This window comes from Eptatretus burgeri, chromosome 12 (assembly GCF_056783735.1).
Source record: "Eptatretus burgeri isolate ZD-2024b chromosome 12, Ebu_testis_v1, whole genome shotgun sequence".
NCBI classification, from domain to species: Eukaryota; Metazoa; Chordata; class Myxini; order Myxiniformes; family Myxinidae; genus Eptatretus; species Eptatretus burgeri.
This window is the reverse complement of record NC_140972.1, coordinates 21,292,782-21,305,231: the sequence shown is the minus strand read 5'-3', so window position 1 is coordinate 21,305,231 and position 12,450 is coordinate 21,292,782. Positions and strand designations below refer to the sequence as shown.

Genomic DNA, 12,450 nt, shown 5'->3' with positions numbered 1-12,450 from the left:
CAATTGCATAAAAGATATCAATTTATTCACAAGTAGAACACACAAATGAACTAACTGTCAACAAAGAACAAAATTTTATGCAAGGGCTGCATCTGTTTCTTCTCCACCAGCTGGTCGATGCGGGGCATAACTTTGCTCACAGCACATCGGAAATCATGCTTGGGCGCAGCAAGACGGTTCCGGCTCTTTGACTTTATGGTCATCATGGCTGAGAACCTCTGCTCGCACTCCCACGTAGAGGGGGAAAATCAGTAGCTGGGGAACAGCGTGACGGGCTAGTGTCGGGTACGAGGAGGCCATCGTCACCCAGAAGTTCATAGGAGAGCATTCCTTGTGCTTCGTCTTTGCTGTGTGTCAGGGTTCCCAGATGTATCAGGCCAAATAATTTTTTTTAAAGGTTGAGCCCAAAAGTGCTCGCGAACCACCTGGAAGGCCCTCGCGTACCACAGGTTGGGAACCACTGATGTAGAACAACCGTCCAGTCCACGGATACTGGCAGGACTGCTAATAGGTTTGGTATGATCGGTAATTGTAATACATATTGTATACATGTACAGTGCTGATTGTAATGCCTGTGAGCAGATCCTCTCAATTGTTTCTGTATCTTTAGTCGAGGCTCATATAAGAGCTAACACATAACGTATAACAAAGGGAGCAGGAGAGAAGAGGGGTTGGGAGAGGTAGGCAAAACTAGAGAACAGGGGCATGAGGAGAACTATGGAAGGGAGAGGGATGGGGTACATGTGGTGAACAAGATGAACACTGCAGGGAATTTCAGGAAGGAAAACGGAATTTGAAGGAGGTGGGTTTGGGGTGGATTCGTGGGGGTAGAAAAGATCATGGTTCAGAATGGGGGAGGATAAGAGGTGGTGGTGAACGGCTGTTTTTGAAGGCTTGAAGGGAGGAGAGGGATTGAAGAGAGTGTGGGAGTTTGTTCCAGGGGTGGGAAAAAGAGGAATGGAAGAGTGAAAGTGAGCGGTGATTCTTCATTTTGGCACTTTCACCAGAAGGGGGTTGCTGGCAGACCTTGAGTACCCTGCGGAAACAGAGTGAGAGAGCACAGACAGAGAAGGTGGGGGGGGGGCGCAAAGACAGAGAGGAGGCGGTAGAAGACAGAAAGACCACCGACCTGCCTGCGGTGAGAGAGTGAGAGACCCAAATAATCAGCCTCATCACGGGAGATACCATGATGATCATACGCCAGTGTGGGATGATTGTTCAACTGTAATAGTATGACATAGAGGGGTACTCTTGCGCATGCGCGTGAAGAGGCTCCATCTTGATTGAGTGCTGTTTGTGGTTCACATTAAACTGTGTGGCATCTACCATTACAAGTACTGACATGGTGATAGCATTTCATCTCACGCCTTTTTATCACAGTCTCAGGATTCAAAGCCGGCAGGTGAGGTTGCGTTTTGAGAAGAATCATGTCCGGACCACAGGAGTACAACAACATGCTTTATTCCATCTCTGCCATATCGCTATACTCCTCTTCTTCTTCACTCATTACCATATGGTATTGTGAAAGGCCCTCATGTGTCCAAAGTGGAATTAGCATTTTCACTTTTCATCGTAATTATACGAACTGGACACAACATGCCCCTTTTTTTGAAAACATTTAGATAATTCTGAATTGAATTATGAAATGGGAAGGAAAGAAACAAGAAAAACATAATGTACAATACAGTAATGATGTCATCACTTGATACCTTCACACTCGAATCAATGTTCTGTTTAATTATCATGAAATTGGAGAACATTGCCCACAATCACTCAAAATAATATTGTTGCAATTCTGCAAAACGCATGCCTCCAAGGCAATGGCACCCAACATACAGTGATCCCCAGGTAGTTATTTCGTTCGTTTTCATGCAGTCAGACCTTCCCCTCATGTCTAGTGAGTTGACGGGACGACGTGCGTTGCGTGGGTCTGAAAGCTAGTTCTATTAACAATCTCTCTATCTTCTATACTGATTTCTATTCCAACCCTTTACTTTCAGACATGGTACAAGTCAAGCAAGCAAGCACACACGACATGCAAAATGAATAGCAAACACACCACGCAGCATCCCGTGAGAGAATCAACATTAGAACAAACACTGTACGGCACACGCATGGCATGCCATTATTTCATTCATATCTGTGCGCCAATTTCCAACAGCATCTCACCTTGCTCACCCCTCGCTCACCAAAAACTCACCACCTCGGCCACCAACACTTCCCGCACACAGAGAAAATATTCCCGCACCTCCTCGCATCTCTGTATCGATACAATTTGCCACTAAACAGAGGTGTGCTGCACGGCTCAGGGTACTCGGACCGTGTGATGCGGGGACGAGCAACGGACGTTAGTAGCACTAACCGCATCTCGCCGGGGGTGTCCCGGGTGGGCACGCGGAATTGATACGACCCTTGTCCAGTCGCCAGAACACGGCAAGACGGGTAGCGAGGGGGGGGGGGTTGCGGGAAGAGCAATCCGGGAGTTTAGTACAGGAGCTCCAGGCCGTGTCACGCCGGATGTGCGAATGAGACCGCTTCCGGCCCCAGGAGCCTGGCGGGTCGTGGCTAGGGCTGCTGGGGTCTAATAGAGAAGTGGGATTCGGGTCACAGCGCGTCGCTACGGGTCGTCACCCCACCAATTGCCCAGGGCTTATAAAAGGCGGATCGTGGAACCGCTCGGCCTCTTCTTCACCTCTCTGCTTTGCCCTCTTCTTCACTGCTCCTCATTGCCTCTGCCTGTCGCTGGCCCTTCACTCACGGCTGGTGTGCGACTGAGACGTGCTTATTCCAGAGGACCAGTGCGGAGTGCATGTTGCCACGAGCCCCGGCAAAGTGACTAAGCTGAAGATAACGCACCAACTCTCGAGGTGGGAATGCTCAAGCGGAGCATCCCACGGAGATGCGCACTGCACTCGCAGACTTATACACGACTAGGTTGGGGTGTCGCCTCACGCGTATTCTCTCCTCTCTCTTTCCGCCCCTCTATCTCATCCCCTTTGGACACATGGGGGAGCATCCTGCTGACTCGCAATCACAGTTTCCTCTGGCACGACATCACACCTCCCACTCCCACACCTTAGACACCAGTATTTCTCCCTCCTACCTCCCCCAAAGCATACTGGGTTGCGTTGGTCAGCCGACCGTGCCAGGTATTACAAGACCGTTTATCCTCATCTGCTCTCTTTCTTTCTGACTGTCTCATCTTCCTCGGGTGTGTGTGTGTGTGTGTGTGTGTGTGTGTGTGTGTGTGTGTGTGTGTGTGTGTGTGTGTGTGTGTGTGTGTGTGTGTGTGTGTGTGTGTGTGTGTGTGTGTGTGTCATGGCTCCTGTCGTAGCATACGTTAAGATTGTAGAAGTGATAATGGGATAAGTCTGCTCTGTGTCTGCTTTTGTAAATTGCTTTCCTTTTGTCGCACCCTACAAATTTCTTGCTATCCCTGCTTTAAATACCAATAAACTCAATTTACTGTACCACATACCTTTCCTCGTTTGATTGTAAATAAATTCTTGTATAGAAATGTTCCCAGCTCGTTTTCCTCTTTTCCTTCATTGGTCCAGCATGGTTCGTATCCTTGCCTTGCCGGGACGTTATCCCCCAACGATTTGTTTTTCTAGCCGGTACATCCTTGGGCAGTTACGCTCAGCTGCATCTGATCCGGTCAGGTAATCCGATTTGAACAAGGCATACCGAGGGCTTTTCTCCTGGAAATTAGATCATGTGACCATTGGGGAAACGGTATTTATTAGACGGAGGACCCGAAGTCACCTGGTTTATCAGTTATCAGCATTCACAGTCGATGCGCGACCTGCCGCATCACAAAGTTATTTGTGTGCGACGGCCTGCGATTCCAGAGAGTCTGGTGGGAACCCAACACAAATTCCCCCCTCATGGTCTTCTCCCTCCCGACCCCCGGGTCCGCAACAATATTAAATGTAAGCAACGAAATTGTAATTTTTCACATTGAGTAGTACATGACCATGTAACATTGACTTCGCTGCTCTCACACTAATCTGAGTATCTCTCAAAATCTTTGAGCCAAGCAGGTGGTCTTCTAACCCTCATGAACGTGCTGGATTTGTAACCGTTTCATTCCTTTCATTTCTCTCTGTGACCGGCGTTATTCCTGTCTCTGGATAGATGGCCAGGTGTGATGCGTTCCATTTCTTCCCATCACCGAGTACGTCTGTACCTGGTCCTATTTTCTCCTGAATCAGCATAGGATCAGTGTATTTTGTAGTCCCTTTCCTCACATGCACAGGTTTCTATACTTGCCCATAATCCCTCGTGGTTGAAATGTCAGAATCGTCGCTCCCCTTCTTTGGTCGGTGCACTCCTTGCTTTTTGTCTGTCTTTTCACAATGGTGTCTCTCACATTCAGGAGTGGTTCGGAATCACTGACGACTGGAAAGATGTTCAGCTTGGTGCGCATCTTCCTTTTGTGGAGCAACTCGAATGGCGACACACCAGTAGTGGCCTGTGGCATTGCCCTGTAACTTTGAAGGAATTCCATCACCGCAGGTTTCCAAGGTTTACATTCTCGTTACACATTCTGTATACACTCCCTCAGCACTCTGTTAAACCTTTCCACAGCACCATTAGCTTGGAGGTAGTAGACGCTGGAGCGACTTTGCCATATTTCTCTCTCTTCCAAAAACTGAGAGAAAGCAGTGGAAGTGAATTGTGGTCCATTGTCAGTGACAATCCAATGGAGATTACCATTTAAACTGAAAACAGAGCACAGGAAAGCAGTAACGACCTCTCTGGTGACACTTGAAGTAAATGCCAACTCAGGCCACTTACTGTAATCGTCGATCAGGGTGATGGCATTGCGGCAATCCCATGTGCCAAGTTCGAACGGTCCAACAATCTCTATTGCCACCTTCTGCCATGGTCCCTCAGGCAGTCGACTGGCTGCTGCCGAACAGGGAAGGTTTTTGCAGTTTTGTTGCTCAGTTGGCAAGACACGCAAGACGATGTAATAGATTGCACAAGACTCTCCATCTGGGGCCACCAGTAAAGGTAATGGAGGCGCTCTTTAGTGCGCACGATTGCCCGGTGACTTTCATGTGCCAGGTTGACCACTTTGTTACGCAACGGCAGCTGTACAATCAACAGGTCGCTCGCAACACATATGCATTGTTCATGATGGACAGCGAAGTATGAAGCAAGCTCAGGTGCAACTGCTTTCCTTGAGTTTGGCCAGCCTTTCCCGATCTGGGCACGCAGCAAACACAATTCCGAGCGGGTTTCACAGGCAGCAGAGAACTCACTTACAGACAGAGCAGTTCGGGCAGCCAAAATAGCGGCAATCAGCTCAGGTTCCTCCTCTGCGTCACAACTGGTCGGCAGAGGCAATGTAGATAGACAGTGTGCAGTGCGATTTCGTTTCCCAAGGTGATACGTCACATCATAAAAGAAGCAAAGCAGTCGAGCAGATGGCAATTCACAGTCCAACGCGCAGGCGTGCAGGATGGTATTTTGAGTGGGGGTGCTGAGGTGCTGTCTATTTTAGTGATGGTGTTAGAGTCGTTGTGAATCCCAACCCCGTAGCAAGATCTCTCTGTCTGTGATCACTAAAAACTAACAAACACATTTTTTAAACTAATATTTTCTACCAGAGTTGGTGTCAAAGCCACACAATGCTCGCCTGTTTATACATTTATCGTTTTTAAAAGACTCGTCTAAAATTAATATTTTTTATAAAGCATTGCAGTGAAGTCTGATCCAAATAATTTTAAAGCAATATATGTATTTGTATATTGTAATCAGGAACAAGAGCGCAAGTGAGCACAATATACGCCCGAGCAAGAAGGTATATACAGAATTGTGGTACGACATGGAAAACAGCATCCTGGTTGCCATGGCAACCACTTTAGATGACGAACGTATGTCTCGACACACCGTCTCCACAGTCTGTACCTATGTACCAAATATGAAACGTGAAAGTTGAAAACTTTGGGAGTTTGAGTGCGGACAGGAATGGATGGAAAGCAGCATCCCGGTTGCCATGGAAACCAGTTTAGATGACGAATGTATGTCGTGACACACAGTCTCCAGTCTGTACCTTGGTACCACTATGTACCAAATATGAAACGTGAAAGTTGAAAACTTTGGGAGTTTGAGTGCGGACAGGAACGGATGGAAAACAGCATCCCGGTTGCCATGGCAACCAGTTTAGATGACAAACGTATGTCGTGACACACAGTCTCCACAGTCTGTACCTTGGTACCAAATATGAAACGTGAAAGTTTAAAACTTTGGGAGTTAGAGTACGGACAGGAATGGATGGAAAACAGCATCCTGGTTGCCATGGCAACCACTTTAGATGACGAATGTATGTCATGACACACCGTCTCCACAGTCTGTACCTATGTAACAAATATGAAACTTGAAAACTTTGGGAGTTAGAGTGCGGACAGGAACGGATGGAAAACAGCATCCTGGTTGCCATGGCAACCACTTTAGATGATGAACGTATGTCTCGACACACTGTCTTCACAGTCTGTGCCTATTTACCAAATATGAAACGTGAAAGTTGAAAACTTTGGGAGTTAGAGTGCGGACAGGAATAGACGGACGGACGGACAGACAGACAGACAGACAGACAGACAGAGACGGACGGACGGACGGACGACCGGTATCACATAATACGCCCCGATATATATCGGGTGTATAAAAAATAGTGTGGTAGATAAAACATTAGAAAGGAAAAAATAGCTTGCACCAAAAACTTTAACATTTTCACGCTTACGCTCATGCTCACGCCAGGGGTATCGCTATAGCTCTCTGTTCTTCGAACAGACGAGCTAAAAATAAAAAAAATGACTTTTTTTTTCTCTATTTTCATTATTCTTTCCCATCCCCAACACTTTACACTTGTTCAGGTTAAATTCCATCTGCCAATCTTCTGCCCAATCTTTGCAAGTATCAATACTTTCCTGTATCTGATCACCACCCCTCTGCTATCCACCTCACCTCCAAGAAAAAAAATAACATTGTTTGAAAAACGTAAATGCTGACCGCATTAGGTCAGCTTCTGCAGAAGTCAGAAAAACGTAAAAACGTAAATGCTGACCGCATTCGGTGTTTTGAATCCCAATGAAAAATGCCATGTGGAGCTGAAAGAGCAAATTTACAAATGAAAGGCACAACAAAAACACAGCAGAATATATCCTCATTTTCAATTTTGCAAGCCTAAAATGGCTTGCAAAAAGAAAATACATTTTCATACAAAAGTTTACAGAAAACCTCGATGTGATGGTCATGTTCACATTGAGGCACTGAGGTGCATGCACACACACGCACAAACACACACTCTCTCACAAACACACACACACACACACACACACACACACACGCACACGTCGTTTCCCTTGTTTATCAGGTGCTCTGAATACTGCCGTAGTGCAATGGTTCCTTATCTGCCGGAAGTAAAAGCCTTTGCTGCGATGTGTCCGAACGGTTCATAAACCACAAAATCCTGCACACATCACAAAAATAAATAAATAAAAACCATTATGTCATGTTTGGTTAGAAAATGCATCAATATACAATTTAAGGTCACATTAACCACAATAGTTGCAGACACTAGTGTCAAATACTTGTTTTAAGATTATCAACAATAAATCACAGAAACCTCACCAAACCTGTCATAGAAGTGGGAGTCATGTGATGCAACCCCAACCAATCTATTTCTAGCCCGTCCCATAACAACTCAATTTGTTCTCTTTTGATTTGCATCCATTTCCATATTCAACAATTTTACAAAAAAAAATGGAAACAAAAATGTGAATAAGTTGAAGTGTGACATCTTCCTGCGCCAGCCTTATTTCAGCACATCAGTGAAAAACGCTCCATGCTCATAGAGGAGCTGAATGAAAAAGAGGTACTGGTTCACAAACTACCATCGGATATGGCAGAGGGGCCTAATCTTGAATATTTTTGTGGAATTTAGACACCAAATTTGAGGAAGGACAGCTGCTGAAGAGAGGGTTCAGCGTAGAACAACGAGATTTATCCCGAGCTAGATACACCAACCTATAAGGAGCGGCTGAAATTAGAAGGGAGGCGATTATAAGGGGATTTGATCGAGACGTTTAAGATAATGAAGGGTAAAGAAAATAAGTGCAGAATAGTTTTTCAGCAGAACATGCAGTGATAGATCAGGGACTGGAGGCTGAGAGTAAAAAAAGAGGAGAGTTATGACAGTAATAAGGCAAGATTCTTTCACTCGGATAGTAGTTTATGCACAGAATGGCCTCCCTCATAAGGTAGTGGCAGCAGAAAGACTTGACAGGTTTAATTTGAAATAAGATACGTATCACGATCCGTTGGAGATAGAGAGGTACAGAGACATTACCAGGACTTGTAGGTAGTTTGTGTGTGGATGGGTGATGGTATCTGATGTTGGTGTAGCACAAGCATTATTTGCTGAATGACCTCCTCCTGCACCAAAGTTCTCTCACATGAATAATGTAGGTCCTAAGATGCTGCTTTGTGGAACACCAGCTTAATGGGAAAGGAGAAAAATCAAGGACCACCTGCTGTTTCTGCTTGAGAGGAAATCAGACAACCACTTGAGCACGAGTCCTGAATACCAAATGAAGACAACTTGGAAATCAGAGCTGGATGCCTGATAGTCGGAAAGACTCCAGAGATATCCAGAGAGAAGGCCCTAAATTGTTGCTTGTGGTTAATAGTATCCATCAACTGCTGTGCCAAAGCAGCAGCATATCCAAGTTGGAATGGCAAGGTCAGAAGCCAAACTAATTGTCAGAGATGAGAAAGTTAGAGAAGATATAGCACCTGAGGTCAGCTACAATAACAGACTCCATTACTTTGCTAATGAAGCAGAACAAGGCTAATAGGTCTGTAGTTGCGAGGATCTGCTTTGGAACATCTCTTATTGATAAGAGTGATGTTTGCAACTTTCCGAGAAGGAAGAAGTTTCCCATTGAAGAAGGACCTGTGAAAGAGAAGAGAGATAGGCTGGAGTTCCTCAAGGCAGTGTAATGGGCCCTGTACTTTTTCTAATCTTCCTCAATGATCTCACCAACTGTAAAATCCTATTTATCTCTTTGCTGATGACTCCACTCTCTGCCGTACCATCTCTCATCCCTCAGATTGGCAGACAACAGCCTCTTCACACTCTGCAGACCTGGATGAAATCACAAGCTGCTCAAACACTTGGAACATGTCCTTCAATCCTGACAGATCTCACATCCTCACGATGTCTCACCAAAATCTACATTCTCAACAATCATCTTGAAGAAGTTCAGTCACTCAAGATTTTGGGCCTCACTTTCTGCTATGTTCTTTCCTGGGAAAGCCACATTTCCAAGCTAGCCTCCAAAGCCAGTCGCCGAGTGGGCATCCTATGTCATGAAAAGTCCTTGCTTGGCACACCTGAGCTCTTAACCACAAAGCTTTCATCCGCATCTTGATGGAGGACTGCACTCCCCTCTCGGCTGGTGCTCCTGCCTCACACCTAGCTCGACCTCATGCCGGGGAAACCAAGGCTTTTAGGATCATTGGCATCTCCCTCGATAGAGCAGAGTCTTTGGGTCTCTCACTCTCTCACCACAGGTAGGTCGGTGGTCTTTCTGTCTTCTACCGACTCCTCTCCGGCCTTGCACCCCCTGCTCTGTCCCCATAATATTTCTGCAGGGCGCTCAAGGTCTGCCAGCAACCCCCTTCTTGGGAAACTGCCAAAATCAAGAATCACTGCTCACCTTCACTCTTTCATTCCTCTTTTTTCCCACCTCTTGAAAAAACTCCCACACTCTCTTTAATCTCACTCTTCGCTCCAAGTCTTCAAACCAGCCGTTCACCACCATCACATCTCATATCTTCCGTTAAAATCTTCCCCCATCCAAAATCTTCATCTTTACTACCTCCGTAAATCCACCCCAAACCCATCTATTTCACATTCCCTGCTTTCCTTCCTGAAAGTCCCTGTAGTGTCCATCTTGTTTCCCTGTGTTCCCCACCCTATCCCTCTCTCGTCCAAAGATCTCCTATTGTCTCTGTTCCCCACTGTTTTGTGCTTCCCTTTCCCACCCCTCTTGTCTCCTGCCTGATTTTATGTTTCTGTGTATTTGCTCTGACATGAGCCTCAACATGGTATCCAAAAAATAAAAAAGGTGCTGTTAATACAGAAAGGGACAGATTTAGAATCTTGGCCTTTTAAGTGAAGAGAGAGTTCAAGAACTCTGTTTGTTCTTGAGCAGTATCGAGTATGAATCGATTTTATGAGGGAAGGAATGTAATTTTGAATTGGAGTAACATTGGAATGGATATTTATTTCTACCACTTAATAAACAAACTTTTATTTAGTGATCACTAACATTCATATTGTGCTCATCTGGAGGTGCAGTTTTTTTATTCACAGATTATACATCAAGTGTACACCTTTCGAATGCAGTCTCATTATAACAATAAATTATCAACTTGGAATACACTTACCATCATTTCACGAAATTAGCTGGATAATAATATCCCAGGTGAAGTGAACAAGCAAGTCTCCTGGTCAGGTCACTATTGTCAGTTGAGTGTAATTAGGTTGAAGGTGAATGAGTAGGATGAAAATGCATGATGTTCATCTACAGGTGAATCAAGGAACATGAAATGGCTCATATTTGTTTTGTGCAATGTGAAAGCCATTGCACTTTTGGTTGTGGAGTCACAGGAACAAAGCAAAGATTTTAGGTTTGTCTTCTGAACATATATATATATATATATATATATATATATATATATATATATATATATATATATATATATATATACCTCAAATAAATGCTTCATTGGGATGGGATTCATTGCTTTGATCAGTTTTACAAGTATAATTATTTCCAAAGTTTTCAATTTTGCTTTTCACCTATCATCCATCGAGCAGTGATTGTAACATTGCCCAGACACAGATTATAATCATCACTAGCACATCACTACCCCCCTTCTGGGCAATCCTGTTAAAAGCATACAACATTTCTTCCACCAAGCCCTTTATCTGGACAGTGTATCAGCAACAGACCACTGCCTCAATCACTCCCAAAAATAAAAAAAACAGGTTAAGTGCATGAAACAATGAGATAGTATTCATAGAACACTGACCCCACGGAGTCTTGAGAAGGACTTGGTGCGAGGCAACTCTTCTGGTGCTAAATTTATTGCATCTGTCTACACTTCTGAGATAAATGTGTACAAATTATACTTTGAAAAGTCTGCTATCAAGTACATTCATAAGTTTTTACAAAGTAGCTTTTATTCTCGTTCTCCAGTGTTTTCATAACAACCAACGCTGATAACGACGCCAGAATAGATCGTTAAACGCCAAAATGTATGTCTTCTTATTCACATTTTCACCAGCCGTACAGAAGAAAGGCGGAAGAGATTTCATCCATCCATTGGGACCATACTCTGTGCAGAGCGTTGGTGCTGCCTGAGCAGTCTCCTTGGCTATTGGGCACAATCCTGGATGCGTCACCACTCCGTCACAGGATACCAGCAAGCTGGTACTCATTTTTCAGACCTCGGAACGATGACAAGCAGAGTCATCCCCACCTGGGTATTAATTCAACAGCCGAGTGGGATTTGAACTCAGGATCCCAGGATCCCAAGCCCACCACCCAAACCATTAATCCAATACCAGGCATACTAAAGAGATTACAATGATTCTAACTTCTAATGTAAATAAGTGACATTGTCTCTGGGCATTAGACCGTTTAATTCACCATGTAAGTTCTGAGGGGGCATGCATCATCCATGTAATATGTGCTATATCAAATGGTTATGTAACATGTGGTAAAGTTTAAATTTCCTCTGTTGAATGGTTTTCGATGTTCCCTCTTAACAGGAGAACTGCCACTTTATAACTGCTGGCAGTAATGACCGGGTTTCAAGACGTCCCGTTTTGATGTACCCCCGCTTTAATCAGACACCTTAACCATTACGTCCACTTTATTCAATTGAATTCAGAATGAGATTGAAAAAAAAAAATTCAAATCAAAAGGAAGACCAAATTAAATAGGTACAGTCTTGCAATGGAGTCATAAGAAGGAACCCGAACATGCAAAGAGCAAAGATGAAGTCATCAGGAGAAACCTGGACAGGATTCGGGTTTCATCTGCTATTCCTCTACCCTCAAAACTATCCAGGCAGTGCCTAGTGAGCCTTATTCAAAAGGAAAAGAAAAAATAACCCAGATTCAAAAAAAAATAATTAATAATAGCTGCCAGACCATATGTCCGATTAGATTGAAAATTAAAACATGTATTCCAAATCACCACTAAACTATAATTTTGAAGTTTCACATCGATTGATGAAGGGGTTGAAGAGATTAAAAAATATATATTTTCCTTCAATCCAATATGGCTGCCAAACCATGTGACCGATGAATTATTCGTGAACACCGTGGTGTGCCCAAGGCTTGAGGAATATGTGTGAAGTTTC

The 12,450-nt window shown here is 44.4% G+C and overlaps 1 protein-coding gene across 1 annotated transcript in view; it reads right to left on the bottom strand.

Annotated features, from left to right (window-relative positions):
• Window positions 1–1,445: 1,445 nt before the first annotated feature.
• Window positions 1,446–12,450, bottom strand: part of LOC147015229 (lysosomal proton-coupled steroid conjugate and bile acid symporter SLC46A3-like) — a 69,515-nt gene continuing 58,510 nt past the window's right edge. The window contains exon 6 of the mRNA XM_085849787.1: window positions 1,446–7,480. Within this exon, the coding sequence (XP_085705913.1) occupies window positions 7,381–7,480 (100 nt within the window). The 3' untranslated portion in view covers window positions 1,446–7,380. The remainder of the gene's footprint in view (window positions 7,481–12,450) is intronic.